The sequence below is a fragment of the Octopus bimaculoides genome, chromosome 4 (assembly GCF_046866305.1).
Source record: "Octopus bimaculoides isolate indiv1 chromosome 4, ASM4686630v1, whole genome shotgun sequence".
Taxonomy (NCBI): Eukaryota; Metazoa; Mollusca; class Cephalopoda; order Octopoda; family Octopodidae; genus Octopus; species Octopus bimaculoides.
In genome coordinates, this window is record NC_142931.1 from 123,539,609 (window position 1) to 123,562,915 (window position 23,307).

At 33.4% G+C, this 23,307-nt stretch overlaps 1 protein-coding gene across 50 annotated transcripts in view; it reads right to left on the reverse strand.

Moving 5' to 3' along the window:
* Nucleotides 1-4,952: 4,952 nt before the first annotated feature.
* The window catches only part of LOC106871604 (uncharacterized), a 353,757-nt gene continuing 335,402 nt past the window's right edge, over nt 4,953-23,307 (reverse strand). For 36 of the 50 annotated variants that reach the window (XM_089351398.1, XM_089351389.1, XM_089351385.1 and 33 more), the window contains one exon: nt 4,953-7,859. In XM_089351398.1, coding sequence (XP_089207524.1) covers nt 7,759-7,859 — 101 coding nt within the window. In that variant the 3' untranslated portion in view covers nt 4,953-7,758. The remainder of the gene's footprint in view (nt 7,860-23,307) is intronic. The other 14 variants (XM_089351382.1, XM_089351373.1, XM_089351362.1 and 11 more) reach the window with 4 other exon arrangements.

Genomic DNA, 23,307 nt, shown 5'->3' on the forward strand with positions numbered 1-23,307 from the left:
GAGAGTCACATAAATCAGCTTTCATTCTACGAGAGTCATATGAATCAGCTGTTATTCTACATGAGTCGTACAAATCAGCTGTCATTCTATGTGTGTCATATGTATCAGCCATCATTTTATGCGAATCATATGCTTCAGCTGTTACTCTACATGAGTCATTTGCATTAGCTGTCATTTTATGTGAGTCATACACATCTGGAGTCATTCTACCAGAGTCATATGTGTCTGATAGAATTGTATTACTGTCCCGTGCACTAAGGCTCATTCTGATAGAATTCATTTCATTGGTATCATATCTATTGGATGGCATGTTGTCATGTTCGTACAAATCAGAAGTCAAGCTATAGCAATCCAAGTCTGGTGACAAAGGCTCAATGTCGTAGGTATCAAGAAGTCTCATGCTATCATCCTTATAAATATCCAGTGAGTCACTGTCATAACTGAATGCGCTTGGAGCATGTTGCACACAACCAGATACCTTTCTATGTGAAGAGTCAGAGTTAAAGGAATCTTGGGATACATTGTCACGGCTAGTGTCAAGAGATTTCCTCTTTGCATTGAAAGTATCTACAGACTGCCTGTCTATGTCAAATGTTTCCAGAGATCCTCTTTTTAGGTTATATCCACCCAAACTCTGTGAGTTTATATCTTGCTCACTTGAGTAGCGAGACTTGCTGCCTATGTCACGTGTGTCCATAATATTTCTGTCTAGGACACACGAGTACTCAGACATGTTATCAAAGTCAGAGGGGTCTTCAGCATTTCTGTTTGAGTAATGCTTGTGAAAAGGCATTCTATTGTAGTTATACATGCCTGGAAGACTCTTGTGTTGGTTGTACATATGTGGGAAGCTTTTGCCTGTACCTGACATATACCAAGGCATTCCACCATAGTTATATGCATTAGAATACGTTGGATGAGGGGGAAAGGGAAAAATGGGTGGTCTGAAATTGTTCATTTGCTGTGAAGATGGTGCTTTGTAATGAATGTGTGTATCATTGGAACTATTTTCAATCTCTGAACACTTCTCTGGAGCTAAATTTGTTTCAAAGGAGCCTAATACTGGGTCAAGTTGTTCAACAGAGGAACTTTGGATAGCTGGTGTATCAGCAGCAACAACAGTAATACAGGAGGACGTGGAACTGTTATCATAATCATCCGATATGTTTGATGATATGGAATGGGAGGTCTCCGCGTGTGAAACGATTGATTCCTCTTCGTGTAAGGATTCATCATGAATGTGTGAATTTAGGTTGAAAGGCTTCTCTTTCAAGTTTGAAGACATTGAATATCTGGAATCAATTAGCATGGATTGAGTAGAAGAAAACTCATCTGTTTCTCTGTGAAAATGCTTCAGTTGTGGGAGATAATTATGACTGCGCACACTGTCAAGTTCCTGGAAATTCTCAGAGAGATAAGAATTTTTCCTATCCCTCTGCTGGCATTCATTTCTCCATACCATATCAGATTCTCTTCCCAACAATGGAGTTAAGGAGCGCTCATAATAGATATCTTCTACTTCAACACTCTGCAATTCAGAGTCATCAGGAATCCGTTGGCTTTCAAAGGAACTGTCAAGTGTGTAGTCATGAGTTATCATTTGGCCATCTGCAATGTCTGCCTCTGGAAAATCACACATTCACAAATAACAGTTAATTTCTATAGAGAACAGGTTTGATTGAAGTCCATCCCACAGAGCTTGGCCATTGACCAAAATGGCAGCATGCATTCTTGCAGCCTTGAAGAAATGGAACTCTTTTAAGCTAATGATAAATTAATCTTCAGTTAATTATCATTCATGAGATCAGGCATCATTATCTTCCTTCTGAAATCCATTATGTAACAAGTGGCCAATTGTGAATATCCATGCATTTTAAGTTGCTCATATTGCTTTTATCCTTATCTGGTAATTTATCAGTTTTGCATTTTTCATGCAGTAATATTCACCATTTATTTAGTAGTATTAAAAAATTATTATAATACATATATGCATATATATGTACATATTATATATATATACATGCACATATATACACACACACACACACATATATATATATATATATATATATATATATATATATATATATGCATGTGTATTAGACGCAGCAGCTTTTGTATTAAATGAGTTTTACCCAAGGTTATGTTATTCAGTTGTATGTGTTTAGTGTTTACCCAGTTATGAATCAGATGTGATTTATGCAAGTAAATTGGTTCACACCAAAGCAACAATCAAGGAAGAAAACTTTTAAGAATTAATGGAGTTAAGAAAGATGCACTTTAAATGTTAATAGCTTGAGAGATGACTTTTGATTCATTAGATTTAGAATGGAAAGAATTAAAAATATGGAAATATAAATGCTGTGTGAAACTCAGAGAGTGAGAGATGAGAAGATGTTAGTACATATTGCAAATGGTTAGCGTTCTCTCAATTTTACTTTTTTTTTTTTTTTTTTTTGATTTTGCTTTAAACAGAATAGGAAAATTTTTAGTGATGAAATATATTAAAGGAAGCCATGTTACAAAGCAGTCCCTTCCCTATGAGATCAATAAATACACAAGAAAATTAGAAACATTAAATACATTTAAAAATGTAGTTAAATTAAATATCTATATTTTAACAGTATGTAACAATATGACTAAGTTATTAATCTATGATGGATGCTCTTGGTGTAAACCAAAGTAAATATATATAGATATATATAAATATTTATATATATTATATATATTACAGAATATATATATATATCAAGACAATAACTTACAACATCATCAACTTAAACAGGAAGATTTTGCTTTTCGTTCAATTTTTTTTTTTGCTTTGTTTAATGTTAAGAATAAACAAACATAATATTAAGAGCAATACAAAAAGGCACATCAAATTTATTCATATTACACATGAAATGACAACATGTATATGGAAGAAGGAAAGACACAAGGAGAAGGAGGAGGAGGAAAAAATGTAAAAAAAAAAAATAAAACAATAGTTAAGCATGCAGCATTATGAGGCAACATTGCAGTGGAACTTGGCAAAGCTAAGCCAAGCTGCCTAGCAGGACATGAGAAAGTCTAAGAAATAGAAAGATAGAGACACAGATAGAGAGCAAGTGTGTGTATGTGTATATACATATATACATACATAAATATATATATACACACACAAATGTGCAGAGTGTGTGTATTTATGTATACACATATACACCTATATAAATACACATACATGCATACATAAACACACAAACTAGTATGTATATGTATATATATGTGTGAGTGTGTGTGTGTGTGTATATATATATATATATATATATATATATATATATATATATATATATAATAGATCAAGAGAGATGTGTCACACACAAGGAGAGAAGGGAAAGAGAAAAAAAAAAAAAAAAGAAATAAAGTGAGGAGTAGGCAGAGAAAAGTTTGTCCATACAATCTTTGAGATTAGTAAAAAGGCAATTTATGCTTGAAACGATAAAATATAACAATGTTATATAAGAACTCTTCAGTCAGGTGAGAATGTCAAACTGATCAAAAAAATTGCACAGGTATTTATCATTTAACCCTTTGGGCTCCAAATAAGTAGCAGTTTATTAGATAATAGAAAGATAAATAGTAGGAGAGGAAAAAAAATGAAAAGAAATATATATGTATATATATGTATATATATATACATATATATTTATTAAAAGACGTTTTTTAAATATCATTCAAAAATAGATCAATTAACACCCATTTGACTTATTGGTTATAAAGATTATATAATATATCAATAACACAGAATACTATATGTATTCTTGCCCTTTTCTCTGTAGATTAAACAATTCTCTTGTGTGAGGGGGATATATATATATATATATATAAACTATGGTTTGCTGTCTGAAGAATTTGGTGAAATGCAGCAAAATATGGATCCATGATATTGGAATAATAAGTTAAATGGTGGTTTTTCTTACAAAAATACCTCAGAATGGATCTACAATCTCTAGTGAATCCCTAGAGTAAACAACATGGAAGATTTGTATTTCAGATGGGTTACAGTTTTATACACCAGACCATGAGGCAGTGGGAGGCTCCACAACTTTGTAACATCTTTTTTCTTTTTTTTTTAAAATTTTTAACAATAATTTCTTTACCCACACTCATACATATACATACATGTAAATTACTACTACTACTAATAATAATAATATTAATAATAATAATAATGATAATAATTTACTTGGAGCCACTTAAGTCCTAGAATATTAAAATTATGACAGCTCAATGTCTTCTTACTCTGGACTGCTGGAGCCATAGTTACTAGTTACCCAATCAAATGTTAACTCTATAACTAACAATGTCCTTACCTTATGTTATTACGAGTCATAGCTACAAGTATCCCCCAGCTATCATGTTAAAGCTACAAATACTGTTCTACCATGGTATTATTTCAAAACTACTATAGTTTTCCATACAATATAAAAATCCCCGTAACTACACCCTTTATAAGGAAGTAAAAAAAAAAAAATCAACAACAAAAAAAATTAATGTTCTTTAAAGCCAAGAATCTTAATGTCCCTCAAGGAGAGAGCCAACAGAAAAACATCACAAGCACCATGAGTAAGGAGTTCTTTTTGCTCTTTTTAAAAATTTATATATATTTAATTACTGTTATTTTTTTTTTTTCTTCATATGGAATAGCTAGGTCAATTAGACATGCCAAAATGCCAAAAAAAAAAAAAATGCGGAAAAAAAAAAACAAAAACGTTCACATCCACATCTCTCTAATTAAAGATGGTGAGTGTTAGCAGCTTGAAAATATAGTTGTTGATGACCACCCCAGATTTTGGGGGAAATGTTTGGTTTAATTTATTTTTATCGCAGTTAATAATGGTTTTTCATTGCAAAAACGCAAACAAAAAAAGTTTTTTTTTAAGTAGAAAATTAGCTAAGAGCACAAACCAAAAAAAAAAAAAAAAAGGAAAAAATTAGAAGCCGAAGAAAAATTTTGTTAACATTATCATTTTCAAAACTGTCATTATCACTTTTAATATTATATTGGTTGTTTTAAGAAAAAAATATTCTTCAAATAAAAATAGCAGGTGAGAGCAGAATATTATGGAAAAAAATTCAAATTTACAATGAAGTTTGAAGTCTAAACTTACTGATAATAATAATAATAATAGTAATAATAATAATAATAATCATAATAATAATAATAATAACAACAACAATAATTACATAGGCACAAGGCCAGAAATTTTTGGGTGGAGAGGGAACAGTAGATCATATCAACCCCAGTACTTAACTGGTTCTTGTTTCACCCCCATCCCCATCAATAGGATGAAAAGCAAAGTTGACCTCTGCAGGATTTGATCTCAGAATACAATGAGCAATAACTAAATACCACAAGGCATTTTGTCAATGTTCTAATGATTCCGCCAAACCACTTCCCTAACAACAACAACAATAATAATAGTTTGATGATAATAATAAAAGCTAATATATATATATGTATAAATAAATTTGAAAATTTCTAGTGTAAATTTGTATAGTAGGTATATTTTGGTCTCTAGCTGACAACTCTAATTTTTGAATGTATATCATATACAAACAGTATCATATAAACCAAAATATCATTAACAAAATTTGAAAAAAGAAATTTTGAATCAAGTCTTGTGATACTGCAAGAATAAAAAAGGGAGTATAGAAGTGAAGTGAGGAAGGCAGAGATATAGAAGAAAAATTGCTAAAGTTGAAAAAAACCAAAGAGAAGAAAAGAAAAAAGAAAATCAGAAAAAAGATGAACCTCAAATATTTGAAATATACTGAAAAATTATAATACTATATTGTTATACTTTGAAAAATTTACACATATAGATAGATACACACACAGACACAGACACACATATATATATGTACATATATGCATACATACACACACATGCTTTTGCTCAGTTGCTTTAGAAGGCCCAACTTGAAAAACTTGAGTTTTGGAAGATCAAGTGGAATCAAGAAGCCCAAGTAAACTGGCATTGCTGACCATCTTGACACAGTGTCTATATGCTCCGACTTAGAACTTTCTGCAACGCTACACAAAATTTTTTGGCCACACACACACACACATACAAAAATAAATATAAAGGGGAAAAAAACCCTTGACTTGGATTTGTTAAAAATCTTACTTTGAAGTTTAATTTACGTTAAGATGGCCCTTATCAAAATTATAAAGTGGAAATGAGTTTGAAAATTAAAACTTGAAAATATATTCATGACACGAACATACTGTGGAAAAATTCAGAGCAAAATCTGGCTTAGTTTTAAAGATTAAGACAGAAAGCTTTATAAGTTTAGGAAGATTTTTGCCAATATACTCCAAAGTATGAAATCTGCATAATAAGAAACATGAATAGCAAGAGAGTTTGTTACTGATATAATCAGTCTGTCAGATTGAAGAATACATTAAAATTTGCACAATAAAACACCCAGATAATGCTTTTTTTTCTTAAAAAAAGAACTCACAGATGAAACCCACTAAATCCCTCTCCAAATGTAGCCCACCCAACTGCTGTAATCTCAATGTTTACAAACGCATTTCCAACCCAATTTAATCAATCTTATTTTTAATATATAAAAAAAAGATAGACAAACAAATAATAAAGATAAAGATTTTAGTGCAAGAATTAAAAATAAAAGATAAAAAATGTTGAAAAGTCACAGGCCAAGATGAAAAGAAAACATTAATGACCAAAGACCAGCATGTGAAGAATACTTCACTGTTCTCTGCCGAAAAACATATAGCCATATTTAAATTTTTTTAGATGAGAAGAAGGGCTGGTTTTCTATCAACCTTCTGCATTGTTCTGTTTCCTCCCCACCCTTCCAGAGTGTTACAAATTTGATGAATTATCGAAATGCGAAAATTGAAAGTTTGCAGTATGGTACAGTGAGGTGAAATCTGTTTCCTTGAATGAGTTTGAACACTGGAGTTGGTGAACAGCCATCTTTACTATGAGGTAGAAATAGACTAGCTTGAACGACTGGAAATAGTCTTCATTCACATACATACACACACTCAAACTAATCCAAAAGATCTAGAATTTAAATTATACACTGTATCAAGAAACATATACGTATGTATATGTATGGTCCATATTATATATATATATATATATATATATATATATATAGATAGATAGAGACACACACATACATACACCAACACATTATCAATAACAGTTGAAATATAGCTTGAATTATCACATTGATGAAATCCATTTTCCAAAAAGTCAATCTGATAAAGAAACTCAATCCAAACGGAAAATCCCAAAAATCACTAGGAAAATATTCATAAGTATTTACTAAAGATTTTGAAGTATAAAAAAAAAAAAAAAGTGGAGGGGAATAATTTTTTTTCTTAAAAAAATGAACGATATACAATATTTTAGAGGTCAGCTATGTCACCAAAATCAAGACCAGTGTTACCCACTGGGGTGGTCATCTGGAGGCTTTTGGCAAGTTCCATATCAGCTGATCTAGTAGAACTGTCCTTTGCCTTGAAAACTAGCAACTAGACTGATATTACATTCAACTTTACTACTTACAAAACAGTCAATTTCTCAGACCATTGAAACAAGCAGAGTCAAAAAAAAAAAAAAAATTAGTTGACCAATGGCATGCATAATATTATTATTATTATTATCATTATTATTATTAACTTTTTTGAAAGAGATTATACTTTGTTAAACATGCTGTTGACAAGGTTCACAAAGTCTACACACCCGTCGCTGATGGCGTGTGTTGGTTACTCTCCATTTCTTCAGAAAGTCGGTCTCTTGCTTGTGCAAGTTCAGTAGTTCTATGGCTAACAAGCTCTGAAAATAATAAAATGAATACAATAGAATGGTTCAGTAGAAGAGAGTTGTTTGACTGTCAATGATGAAAATAAAGGGGGACAAAGGAGAATTGGGTAATGATATAAAAAATAAACTACAAAAAAAAAAAAAAAGAAACCATGGTAGCCTTTTTTTGCTGACCTAGAATTTACAATAGTTCTTGGAGGTTTGTTACAATGATGAAAGAGAGGAAAAAAAGGGTTTAAAAATGACAAAGCAAAATGAGGGGAAACAACACAGAACCCCTGAAAATGGTTTATAATTCACCAGAGAATATTGTTAATACAAGTTTATAAATGGTTATGATGTGGGTGAAAAATCCCCAAAATTATAACAATAAGTAACACATTCACTGATAGTAGGGTTAATTCCCTATAAGGAAAACAGTTAAACATGGGTTTTAAAAACACTGGTTAGACCGTTAATTTGTGATCATTAAGGATACAATGTCTGCTGTTGGGCAATTACTGCCTATCAAGCTTTGTTGTTTAGATAAAAAAAAATTACTCAGAAAGAAAATTGCTGCAGCTGGAAGATATCTTTTAACAGAGACCTTTAGGGAGCAACGCATTTGGTAGATGGGGCTACTGACAGTGAAAGTGTTAAGATATATATAAAATTATGTAAAAGAATAAAACACTCCAGCTTGCACAGATGATCTTCCTTCGTATAAGTAATTATGCTTTAATTGTGAAAAATGAGTCGGTAGAAGAGAATACACTAAGAGTTTAATTCTGAGAGGTGTTAGAAAAAGATAATTTCGGGTTATGATAGAATGTTTAAAAATGAGTTTATGTTCTGTGTTAGAATCTACTCTATTGTTTTGGGATTTAAAAGAAAAGCTATAACAGGGGAAAAAACGTCTTGGAGACATTCAACACAAGATAGAACAAGGACTAAACATGAAGTTAGAAAGGGGCATAATAGTATAAGGGCTACGGATAACTGCTGAGGCTAGAAAACAGGGCATGAAAGAGTTAATCAGATGGATTATTTGATTGTTTCAATAACAGTTGTGTAATGCGTGATAGGAAATTGCATGTAATTGTGACAGGTAAAAACCTTAAGAGATATGGGCAGAGTGTTCATTACTTTGCTGTAGAAATTAAGTCAGTGTTGGTGTCTCAGATAAGAAGCAATTATGGAAGAATACATTAAAGGGAAAGAGACTTTATAAAAGCTAGAGGTGCAAAGTCCATTGTAGTAACAAGAGAGAGGAGAACTTCATACAAAGTTGGGCAAGAAGTATGGGGAATGGTAAGATTATTCAGGTATTAAACTAGAAACTCATAGCTCATGAAATGAATTTAAATCTGATGTATTTCTGGCATGGCACTCTGGGTGACTTCTACATTGCCTCAGGTCAGACCAACCAAAGTCATGTGATTGGATTTGAGAGATAAACTGAAGAAAGCCACTGTGTGTGTGTGTGTTGTATTCTCAAATCACTTGTCAAACAAAATTATGGTGAAAGATGTTTCAGTTGCGATAATCGTACAGTATGTATATAAGTGCTATTTCAGATTGCAGGACATGATTTGTGAAAATTCCGATCATTATTTTCAGGAAGTTGAGCAATTATTTGTTAGCTCCTCATTGAGCAATGCTTTCTACCACTTCCTTCTCATCTGACTTACAATTTCATATCTTCAGATTAAGTAGCTGAACTATAGTTTATTTCATTACTTTAATGAAGTGGACACCTTTAACTTATTTAGTGAGGGTGATAGAAGAGAAGATTTTTGGCCAATATATACATATTTGAAATATAATAGTCATTATTATTAGAGTAAGACAGAGTAATGGCAGGAAAAAATAGGTTACTGGACCAGAGAGTTTGTACTATTTACTTTGGTTTCTTTACAGTCTTAGTTGAAACCCAACTGAATTAGACAGTCTTATATCCCTATTAAATCAATAAAACACATGTCATGTACTATGCTTAATTCAACTGTTACCTGGAGTAACTATCTTAGTTACTCCAGGTAACTAAGATACTTCTGATTGCAATATACAAGACATTTTGTTTCTGGAAAGGAGTAATTCATCAAATATTAGCTGACTTATTGCTGTGACAAAGACCAATGAGGGGACTTAATGTTGATGGAAGGACCAATGAGGACTTTTAGAGACAAATTAACTGATCATGTTTCACTATAGTGACAATCTGACAGATGATACTATAGGAAAACACTAACTGATTAAAGTTACTATAGTAACAATTTTGCCAATAGGGAGAGAAAATAAAATCTGACTAATAGAAGCTATTATAGTGAGAGTCTGGGTAATACTGAATTTCTATGAAGACTCAAGGCTGCCTTATCAACATACTAACAACTAACACAAATTTTTCAACATTTTCCTGCCTCACTGTTAATTCTAAAATAAGAAAGTGAATAAATAAAATTTGAAACAAAGCACGATATATTTTATTGGTGGGGATCCTGAAATGTTTAACTTTAAATTTAGAACTTTTAAAGGTTAGTTTCAATGTTATGTTAGAATATATTATTTAGTTTACTTTTGTTTGTGGTTACTACTGTTGTTATTATAGCAAACATCATCACCTAGTGATGACAGTTTCATCATGACCATCACCCACAACAAAGTGCAAGAATGAAAAAAAGCCAAACTATGTTATTTCTAAAGCATGTGCAAGGCAAGACCAAAAATAAGTTGGTGTTGAAAATAATAAATGTAAAAATAATTATAATAATGAGAAAGAAAAAAAGGTTAACTGTAGAAGAATTATAGCAAAAGAGAAAAGATTGTCAGTAGTTATTAGAATTAATTTTAAATTGCCCATCTTTATCTTTCTTGTATTTTACACTATTTTGTTGATTGATGCATTAAAAATTGATAGGAAAATAAACTCACTAAAAAGTAGTGCAGAATAATAAAATAAGAGTACTCAGAAGGATGAGGTTAACAAATTGATAGTCTGGAATTTTAAATTACTCTCAGATCAGATTATATTTTCAATTTTTTTCCTTAAGGCTTTCATTATTGTATAAAAGACATTTATTTAGTTTAGTAATGAAGTTTAAAAAAATAAATAAATGTATAAAGATTATGTGCAAGTTGGAATTTACAATTTATCTTGTCAAGGGGTCAAGTTTGAAATTACAATATTTCAAGGGGTGAGTGGATAAAATCCACAATAAACAATATAAAGTCTTTCAGTTTTGAATAACAGAAAGATTGTAGCAATCCAATTTCCAGATTCAATAAACACACACATTACATATTTTATAATATTATATAGTAGTTGGTTATAAATATACTATATAGTCTTATATAGTGGAGTTTATAAATGGTTGGTTGAGTAGGAAGCTGAACATGTGTTCATAAAAATGTTTGTTGATAAAATATGATACTTACTTTGGAATTTAAAAAATCATATCAAGTGAGACAATCAATAATTAGTTCTAACCAAAGTGAGAAATCAATAATTAGTTCTAATCAAGGGAATGGCATATTTAATTAGTAGTAAATTTAAAGATTAAACATTTTTTAGTGTATATATATAAAAAATTTTGTTAGAAAAGTGAATATAGGATGTCTCAGAAAACCTTCATCACTACCATATATATTCTAATCATTTTTGTGCCAGATCTAGCCATGTAATTTTTAAGTACCTTTAGCCACTGTTTCTAGCCAAGTGTCCTTAACTCTACTCTAAGTACCAACAAATTAAAAGGTTGCATTGCCTACATGTAACCCAAAGTCCAAACCTACCACACTTACTCCTACCTTACGTAAACACCTGTAATTTTGCTAACAAATACAGAAACTATGTTGCTAATTTTATTATGGTTGGGTTCCAATCTGGGATGCATCAACAAAGTCCACATACCACACTTCTCAGTCCATCATCACTATCTGGAAGTCCTGTTGCTAAGGCACACACAAAACTGGCTTTTTTCAGACACAACTGACAAATAAACCAAGTAACCACTGATTTTGGAAGATTGTCATATACAGAGGTAGTTGTTCAAACTCTTTGAGAACAAGATTTACAACCAGTACACTGTGCACGTGTGTGTGTGTGTGTGTGTGTGTGTGTGTGTGTGTATATATATATATATATATATATATATATATATATATATATATATATATATATATATGTGTATATAAATATCATGCTCTAGTAAAGCCATTTTGAGTTAATGGCTATGTTATGCTAAGAAGAATTAGATTTCTTGCTCTGTTGTTTCAAAGCAGGTGTCACATTGATTTGATGTTTGCTAGTCGATGAAATGTGTGCTTCTGAGGCGAGACAAGTCACACAATGAATCATGGTAGAACATAACTAATACTGCAAACAATATCAAAAAGTTGTAAGAAAACTCATAACATGGAGTCATTTTTTTCCCCCATTTATTTATCCTAGGAGTCTTAAAATTGATGCATATTATTTACAGATTAGAAGTTGTAAACACTGCTTTAGATTCTTTCCAAGTTCTAGTTTAGATTCATCTCATCAGTTATCCCAGGTATACCCAGGAGTTGAATCTGATAGATGAAAATTGTACAGAAGCTTGTTTACTCTCTCTCTCTCTCCATATGCGTGTACATATATGTGTGTGTGACTGTGTATTTAGATAAATTTAAAAACCATTACTGCTTATTTTGTGTCCCTTTACATCTCAACTTAACAGTACGACGTATAGGGATTGATAAAACAAATATCAGATAGAAATAAGTATTGGGAGCAGGTATATAATCAACTAAAGTCCTTGACGGCAGTGTCCCATCTTGATTGAAACCAGTAAAACAAGAAACTATGTGAAGTATTTTATTCCTTAATGTGATCTTGATAAATATTTTAAAAGTATTTCTGCCAAGAATTATAACTTTGCCATAGAAGCAGCTCATCATTGGTGATAACACAATCTTTAATTCTGACATACAAATAAAATAAGAATAACATATCTCAAGCTGAATTTAGCATCATGGACAATGATGGTTCATACTCTGCTAAACAAGTGAGGGAGTATCAGCTGAAAAACATTTATAGTGCCCCCCCCCCAGCAGTTTCATTATTTTAATGTCTGCTTTTGCATGTTTGCATTAGTCAGATGGAGTTTGTTGAGGCAAATTTTCTACAATTGGATGCCCTTCCTGTTGCCAACCTTCACCCGTTTCCAAGCAAGGTAACATTTGCTTTATAATCGAACATATTTCCATGGAAGGTTGGAAATGAACACCACCACTTATAAGATGGTGACACTCATTTACAATTATCACATAATGTCAAGATAAGACTCACACCCGAATACACACATCTCTCTCTCATATATCTGTATCTATCTATCTATCTATCTATATTTATATGACAAGTTTCTTTCAGTTTCCATCTACTAAATCCACTTACAAGGTTTTAGTCAGCTTGAAGATATACAAGACACATGCCCAAGGTGCTGTACAATGAGACTGTGCTTAAAAACCACATAGTTGGGAGGCAAACCTCAACATACAGCCATGCCTTCATCTCATTAAGTGATAAATCCCATTAATTACTTAATATCCATTTTAAAAGACTAATTTGGACCAAGGATGCTTTTTTCCCTCTTGTATGTTTATACTGATGAATTAGTGGCAGTACAAAAGATTAGACTTGTTAAAACATGACTTCACAACCAGTTCTTTTTCAGTAAAAAACAAAAGGTAAATATACCAAAAGATATATTTCAACATACCATTTAAACTGAGTTAGATATTGTAAGTTTGTATGTGTGTGTGTTAAAGTTATGTACATGTATATACACATAGATAACATATACTTGTGTAGAGACAAAGAGATATGTTAATATCAGAATATATGAATGTATACATATACTTAATATATCTATATATATTTTTCTTTATGTGTATATACATAGACACTAACACACAAAGTTTCTGGCATCAAACATAATTCTTTACATAGTTCATATCTATTTTTACCAAGTAGGCATGGTGGGAGATGCCTTGGGTCATGACACAATAAGTTTCTCCTGTTTCCATGGCACAATAGCCCTGCCATACACATATACAGAATGTGATGTCAGTCCTTCGCAGAGTCAACCTCCAAGTGTGTGGGCTGGGTCAATGTAAAATGAAGTGATTTGCTGAAGGACCCAATGTGCTGCCTGGTCTAGGAATTAAAAACCATGACATTACACTCATGAATCCAATACACTAACAATAAGGCCATGCTTTTGGACATGGTTTACTTGTGAGAATTCCCTTTTTTTTTTACAGTTTCTTATCTCTAGCCAGTGTGAAGTGGAATGTGGAACTTTGGCAAACTAAGACTAAGCTACTCTTCCCCTAAAATGTACAGTTGGAAAAAACAAGTAATGGTCTGCAATAGCAGATTTACGTACTTTGCTCAAGGACACCAAAAAGGCTATAGTAGAAGGGTTTAAACTTTTGATCATGCAGTGTGGTTAGTAATCTTGCACTTTAATCTTACAGCAACTGCACCTTTCGAATGTTAATTGGTGAGTGCAGGTGTATCTAAGGATTAATATATACTGTATTTGATGGTGTAAAAGATGCATAGGCAATTTAGATGCACCTCAATTTCAGCAGAGCATATTGAAAGAAAAAGCACTAGGGATAAAATTAACTTATGAGAGGCCCAACTTTGCATATAGGAACCATGGTGGTTTTTTTCAAACACTTTTTCTTTTTCGGGGGAAAAAATGTGTATCTTATATGCCATCAAATATGGTAAAACAAGAGATCTATTATTAGAAAAAGGTTAAGAAAAAAATGTGTGGAAGATGGGGTTAAAATTATTGAACATCTCACTTGAAAAAAAAGACAGAGGAAATAGTTAAAAATATCTAAAATACTGGTTACATGCAGAGGCAAGCTAAAGCCAAAATATAGGTTGTTTTTTCTTTTGACAAAATATATACATTTCTAGTCATTTGGCAATTTTATCATTTTTTTTTTTCCTTTTTGAAAAAATTCAAAAAACATATTGGATTGTATGCTTTGGTAGATTGGTTTTTATGCAAGAAGTATACACATATTAAAAAAATGACATTATATATATATAATATATATATATATGTCTGCTTTCCAAAGATGTGTAGTAAAAGTTAAATGAAAATAACCACTGTGAATTGGTTACAGAAAATGTGAACAGAACTGGCATACAGGTTGTAGTTAAAAAAATGGTTTACAGTCTTAAAAAAAAAAAAAAAATATCAAGGTCAACATGGCTACATGAGGATTAGTAAAGAGCAAATACATTGAAAAATGTTATTTCATAGTCAGAATAATTAAAATTATATATATATATATATATAAATATATGTTGGGAGACAAGGGGAATAGGGAAACAAAAGATATTTGAAACTGCTCACAAATAGTGATTAACAAGTAAGATTCAATCAGTTATATTTTACTAAATGAGGTTTAGTTTATTAGTATAATAATAATTATATTGATAATTAAAAAAAAAAAAATTTATAAGTATTCATTCACAAAACCTTTATTAGGAGTCAGTGTGTAATCAGTGCTGAAAATGTTCAGCCTACATTTGTCCAAAAACATAAAACGGCCAAATCATAATCACAAAATCCTAAAGAATAAAATGGGGCACAATACTGTAAGCATATTGAACTGGACACTATACAAAAATAACTGACTAGACAATATGTAACAGGACACACCACTATATATTAGGGAGCGAATCAATTTAGATGAGATGCAGTTTGGGTTCGTGCCAGGTAAAAGCACTACTGATGCCTTATTTCTAGTGAGACAGTTGCAAGAGAAATACCTAGCCAAGGATAAACCTCTGTACCTGGCTTTCGTTGACATGGAGAAAGCCTTTGACAGGGTCCCCCGATCCCTTATCTGGTGGTCAATGAGGAAACTTGGGATAGAAGAATGGCTAGTGAGAGCTGTGCGAGCCATGTACAGAGATGCGGCCAGTAAGGTGAGGGTTGGAAATGAGTACAGCAATGAATTCCGGGTAGAGGTAGGGGTCCACCAAGGTTCTGTCCTCAGCCCCCTATTATTTACCATAGTCCTCCAGGCAATCACAGAGGAGTTCAAGACAGGTTGCCCCTGGGAGCTCCTCTATGCTGATGACCTTGCCCTAATTGCGGAGTCACTATCAGAACTAGAGGAGAAGTTTCAGGTGTGGAAGCAAGGTCTAGAATTGAAGGGCCTTAGAGTCAACCTAGCTAAAACCAAAATCCTAATAAGTAGGAAGGTAGATAAAACACAAACCCCTTCAGGTAGATGGCCCTGCTCAGTATGTAGAAAAGGAGTAGGTAGTAACTCTATAAGATGTACCCGGTGCAAGCTATGGACACATAAGAGGTGCAGCAACATCAAAGGCAGGTTAACTAGCAAGTTAGTTTTTGTTTGTGGCAGATGTTCAGGTGCAATAAAGACTGCAAACAAACAGGAAACAACTTCTATCTCATTCCAGGGTGAAAAACTAGAGGTAGTCGATAGCTTCCGCTATCTGGGCGACCAAGTTAGTAGTGGGGGTGGGTGCGCTGAAAGTGTAGCTGCTAGAATAAGAATAGCCTGGGCAAAGTTTAGAGAGCTCTTACCCCTGCTGGCGACAAAGGGACTCTCACTCAGAGTAAAAGGCAGACTGTATGACGCATGCGTACGAACAACCATGCTACATGGCAGTGAAACATGGGCTGTAACTGCTGAGGACATACGTAAGCTCGCAAGGAATGAAGCCAGTATGCTCCGTTGGATGTGTAATGTCAATGTGAATACCCGTCAGAGTGTAAGTATCTTGAGAGAAAAGCTGAACATTAGAAGCATCAGTTGTGGCGTGCAAGAGAGACGATTGCGCTGGTATGGACATGTGGTGAGAATGGAGGAGGATAGCTGCGTGAAAAAGTGCCACACCCTAACAGTTGAGGGAACCCGTGGAAGAGGTAGGCCCAGGAAGACCTGGGCTGAGGTGGTGAGGCAAGACCTTCGTACATTGGGCCTCACCGAGGCGATGACTACGGACCGAGACCTTTGGAAATGGGCTGTGCGTGAGAAGACCCGGCAAGCCAAGTAAGATCGTTGCCAGTGCCCCTGGACTGGTTCTTGTGCGGGTGGCACATGAGATGCACCATTTTGAGCGTGGCCGTTGCCAGTACCGCCTGACTGGCTCCTGTAGGATTTTCGAGCGAGATCGTTGCCAGTGCCCCTGGACTGGCTTGTGCGGGTGGCACATAAAAGACACCATTTCGAGCGTGGCCGTTTTCGTGCGGGTGACACGTAAAAGCACCCACTACACTCTCTGAGTGGTTGGCGTTAGGAAGGGCATCCAGCTGTAGAAACTCTGCCAAATCAGACTGGAGCCTGGTGTTGCCATCCGGTTTCACCAGTCCTCAGTCAAATCGTCCAACCCATGCTAGCATGGAAAGCGGACGTTAAACGATGATGATGATATAAATAAATTGGACTGGACACTATATACATAAAATAAACTGGGTTGTGCATTATAGATCTAAATAAAATGGGCTGGGATATAAATATACACATACAAGTAGCATGGGGTGGACATTATACTTGGCTTAAAAGTTAAAATAAGATAAAATGAAGTGGACACTATACATAAATTATTTGGACTGGATGTATATTGTTTATAAGGGTTGATAAACTTCAATAAATTACACTGAATACTGTTAACTGAGCTGGACTATGTATGTATGTGTATGTATATATATATATATCATCATCATCGTTTAACGTCCGCTTTCCATGCTAGCATGGGTTGGACGATTTGACTGAGGACTGGTGAAACCGGATGGCAACACCAGGCTCCAATCTAAATTTGGCAGAGTTTCTACAGCTGGATGCCCTTCCTATATATATATACACACACACACACACATATATACAATGGTGTGTGGTCAAGAAATTCACTTCACAAGTGATGTGATCTGGGGTATAGTACCAGTGTCATACCTTGGAAAAGTATCTTCTGCTATAACCATGGACTGATAAAGCCTTGAGTGAATTTAGTAGGGAGAAGAGAAGTCAGTTGTATGTGTGCATGTGTGTGTGAGAGAGTGTGTGCATGTGAGAGAGAGAAGAGAGAGAGAGAGAGCGTATGTGTGTTTCTTTCTCCTTGTTTTGACATTGAATACAAATTGTAAACAATCACTACCAATATAGAAGAACTACTGTTTGTTCATAGTCTTTCATGAAAACATGTCTGGATGGTTGGGGGGGGGGGGGGAATATTAGCTCGCTTGCAAACAGGTAAGCATCTGTAACAGGAACAGCACCTGGCCATAGAAAACCTGCTTCAACAAATCCTACTTGACCATGCAAGCGTGGAAATGTGGATGTTAAAACAATGATGATGATGTATGCCACAAGGTATGCAAATCTAACAGAGGCCTCAAAAGATATTTTAAGATCCACAAAATCAGAACTTAACTGCAGCTCTTGATGGTCCAAATAGGATATGCAATCTATGTGGGTGTCTTTTCAAAAGCCATATCAGACGCCATGATGGTTCTAAGGTGTAGGTACAGGAGTAGACAACCATTACATATATACACAGACACACACACACGTCATTTTAATGTATACTGTTCCATGCTTGTGTGGGTCAGACTGAATTTGTTGAGGTAGATTTTCAGTGGTTGGATGCTCTTCTTGTTCCCAACCCTCACCTCACCTCAAGACAATATTTTCCCATGACTGGACATGCTTTTACGGATGACTGGAAAAAGGAACACCAATTGTATGACAGTGATACTTATTTATAACCATTATGTAATATCAAAGACACACACAGAGGCATCCATGATTGACTTCTTTCCATTTCTGTCTACCAAATCAAATCACATAGCTTTGGATGGCCTGGGGTTAGAATAGAAGACATACCAGAGATGCCATGCAGCAGGACTGAACCCCTACCCACATAGTCATATATACCGACAGGTAAAATGAGTTGGACATCACATAAGACTGATTACTATACATAAATAGACTGAACTTAGACTGGACACAATATATATATAGATGATGGGAGCTGGTAAACTTAAAATGTACTGAACACTAAATAAATTGGACTGAACACTATATATAAATTGAGTGAGATAATAAATATACAAATTAGTCTGGACTATATATATATATGTTTGGCACCACAAAAATTGGACTGGACTGTATACTTAAATTGGGTTGGATAATAAAGAAATTAGACTTAACACTATATATGAATTGAACTGGACACTACATAAATTGGACTGGACTCTATACATAAATCATATATATATATATATATATATATATATATATATATACTGGACACTACATAAATTGGACTGGGATCAATACATAAATTCGATAGGGAACTATATATATATATATATATATATATATATATATATATATAAATTGGGTTGGATAATATATAAAAATTAGACTAGACTCAGTGTATAAACTTGGACTGGACTACATAAATAAAGGTTTCTTGAATGATAATTTTAGTCAAATAGAAAAACAAACAAGCCAGGAAACAAAATGCAGTTGTTACATTTATTTTAAAAGATAATTTAATAATTAATTTATTAATTTAAGGAAGATAGTAATACTTTTTTTTTCTCAACAGATTATTAGATTCAATATGATGATGTAAAGAGAAGAAAAAAATTAAATTAAAAAAAGATTAAAAAAATAAAATTTATTTGTTAACAAAATATAGCATTCCTTGGTGGTCGTGGTGTTAGTCCCAATCCTCAGAAGATAATGAAATGAGAAGACTTTTTGAAAAAGGAAATGAGAAAATGTTTGACAACAGAAAGACATGTGTGGCTAAGTAGTTTGGTAGTGGTGACCAATCACTGATAGTGAGGAGTGGACAGCAATTCCATTTATATATATATATATATATATATATATATATATATATTGCAATCTATGTTTATGCATGTATGTGTGTGTTGCATATATAAAGTAAACTGGTTTATGTAACTAGCATCTTCCAATCATCCATGAGGTCAACTGTATCATCAACAGACTGAAAGAAAACATTCTCAATAGAAACAGATGCGCGTGTGCACACGCACACACACAAGCTGCACAGGGTGTAGAACTACACGTGTCTCTTTAATGGCTACAGTGACTCTACCATGATGTAATTGCTTTAGTTCCAAACGCAAAATGTTAGATCAAATCACTAGTTGTAACTCATTGACTCCAATCTTATTTTGGGAACTATTATAAATAATATGGCATGATTTAATTCCATATCTTGATGCTTTGAAACATGTCAGCGTATTTAGAAATAGCCTTAAAGTATTTATATTTCATTATATTTAATTATCTCCATAATAAAGCCTGTGTACATACATACATTATAGAGGTACACATACTATTATATTAAATATTAACCTTTTTGTTATGTTTCTATTGAAATACACTACAATTGTTTTCATTGGTAATTGGAGCAAAAATTAACATGAAATTTTTGACTGGTTTCGATTTAGAGTATTTTAAAATAAAGTTTGTATCAAAGATCCAGGTTGGTGTCAGGTGGATTGATATCAAATGAGTTAAAGCATACATATGGACATGAATATATCAACACACATGCACATATGCATTTAAAATATAATGCATAGACAGACACACCTACTTAGCATCAATTCTAATTGAAGTCTATGGCCATACACTACACTGTCTTAACCAACTTGTATATTTTTCTATACACTATTACTTAATTCCCAATAATATTTCATACTATATAACATATGGATGGATTGTTTCTAATTTTGGAACAAGGCCCACAATTTTGAGGGGAGAGGGAAGTCATTTACATTGACCCTGAAGTCCATTTTGAGAGGAGTTAACTGAAAAGCAAAATTGAACTTGGTGGCTTTTGAGGTCAGGATGTAAAGCTGGAAGAAATGCCACAGAGCATTTTATCTGGGGCAGTAATGTTTCTGCCAGCTCACCACCTCATACTATTTAAGATATAATACATAGTACTATACAGAGTATATATATGTTCAGTGTGCAGTATTTGAATGGCACCAGGCTATCATCAAACAAGATGTTTAAACCTAAAAATTTAAATAGTTAATTATAATTGGCTTTACAGTAATTATTTCTAGCATTGACTCAAGATTATACATTTTTGAAACTGGTGTCAGTTAAATGACTGATGATAATTTCTTGACCCTGCAGGTATAAAAGGTGAAGTTAAACAGTGATGGGATCTGAACTTGTAATGCAAAAGGATGTAATGAAGAGAGTAGGAAGAAAGGACATAAGTTGAAGAGAGAGAACAGGAAAGAGAAGAGTTTATATTGTCTCACTGTCTACCATGCTTGTCCTCCATCCAAGAAACTTTTGTTCATTTAAGAAGATCAAGAAGAGATCACTCTTTTAGGGCATTTTGGGGGTCACTGATGTACAGCACAGCAGTGGAAACATGAAAGTGATGATAATGATGATGATGATGATGATGATAATTTCTGAATTAAATATGGATCTTCAGATTTATAAGAAGGAAATGGGAAGTTATAACACCCCAAATAGCACTGGTAAAAAAAAAGAACAGAACTGAAACTAAGAACTATATCATGTACTGCTTCCCCAAATAAATTACTGCCATAATACAAGATCCACTAAAATAATAAAATAATAATAAAAATGATGATAATAATATATAATAATAAATAATAATAAATGATAATACTGCTGCTGATGATAATGTACAAAATCACATTTTGAGAGGGGTTAACTGAATTGACATGCCTGTTTTACTGGTACTTATTTGATTGCCCTTAGTAATATATGTATACAACATTTCTAATTTAGGCACAAAGCCAGCAGTTTTGAAGAGAGGGCTTATTCTATACCAAAAACCCCAATACTTGACTGGTATTTTATTGGCACTTGTTTTATTGGTTGAATTGGTCCGTTTGGGCCTGACATAGCTGGTTTAAATGCTAAAAGGGTAAAATCAAGCCTTAATCATTTTAAAAAGGATAATATCATCATAGGATATACTATGTTTGAGAAAACAATTATATAGTCATGACCAGAATAGCATTAATCCTAAGTCTGCTGGATTAGAGCTGAACTGGGCTTGAGAACATGAATGAGAACAAATGTAACGCTACTAATAACTGAAGTACTAAGCTCGCAAGTTGGGAATATGGTCAATGATATTCTTGTAAGCCTGACAAACTGATTTTCTTGCAGCTTCAAGTCTAACACCAGATGTTGAAGAAACTAACAATGACCTGCTTCTGCAGAAATCTGTTAAATAAAGTTAACTTTTAACTTACTGTAAATACAGTACTGCACAGGACTGTATCAGTTAGACAGTCCAGAAATGTACAATATCATAAGTATAGTACTAACTTTGTTTACATTCATTTGAAGATAGGAAGAAATGCAAGAGAATAAAAACTCTAATCCCTTTCCTTATTGTTCATTCATTTTTGTTCTGTAAGAGAATTATCACAGGACTGGGCTTTTGAATTAGAGAAAATTTTCAACATGATGTTAAGGGCTAATGTGTTGTAGGGAAAGACGTCCTAGGGATGATTTTTAATAGCATTCGATAGTGGTACTCTGGTTTGGGAGTTCTAGAATTTACAGAACCACATCTTAATCACAATTGTTCCTTATTCTACTCTAACCCGGAGTAGTAGCACCTGTCATGGTTCCAGCTATAGTTAATTAGCATATTAAGGCTTGTTTGCCTACGCATGTGAAGAGTGGATCTGGCAGACTCTGCAGAAGAAACCTTCATGGTTTAACAGAGGGGAAGGCAACTGAAGCAATGCATTGTGAAGTTTAGGGAGCAAGATAAGGCAGGACATTTTGGTCATCACTGCATCTGTCTCCACCAGTTGTCTTGACCTGGTCTTGCTTATGGATTGAAGATGGTCACAGATGAGAGTGAAGTTGACTGTGTGCAACTATTCACATTAAATAAAGTCATTGCACAAGTCATCAGTCATCCTTAAGGATTACTAGATGGTCCTTGTCGCTCCAATGGTCAAACATGTTGGGAAAAAGAGACATCTAATACTTCAGGAAGTGCCATTCTTCAACTCACAGAACACTAATCTTGTGTATAGAACTTTACTATACTATTTCTAGGTTTAGCGCTAAAACAGTCTTTCATCTTAAGAATGAAAGGAAAATATTGAAAAGCAATTAGGCTAGTATGGAAACTCCTACATGCTTGCTGCAAGTCCCAGCCTTGTAAAGTTCCTGGATTAGTAGCCTGGATGATATCTTCTGACATTAAGGAAATTAGTAATCATGCAGCCAAGAGACCAAGGTAGATCATACAACTAAAAAAACAAAAGACTTCTCTTCAAGAAAGATTAAGTGTTCAGGCAAATTATTAAGGTAGATCTTTGTGAAATGATAAAAAATTTTTAATGAGTAACTCCAGTAAAATCTTATCTAT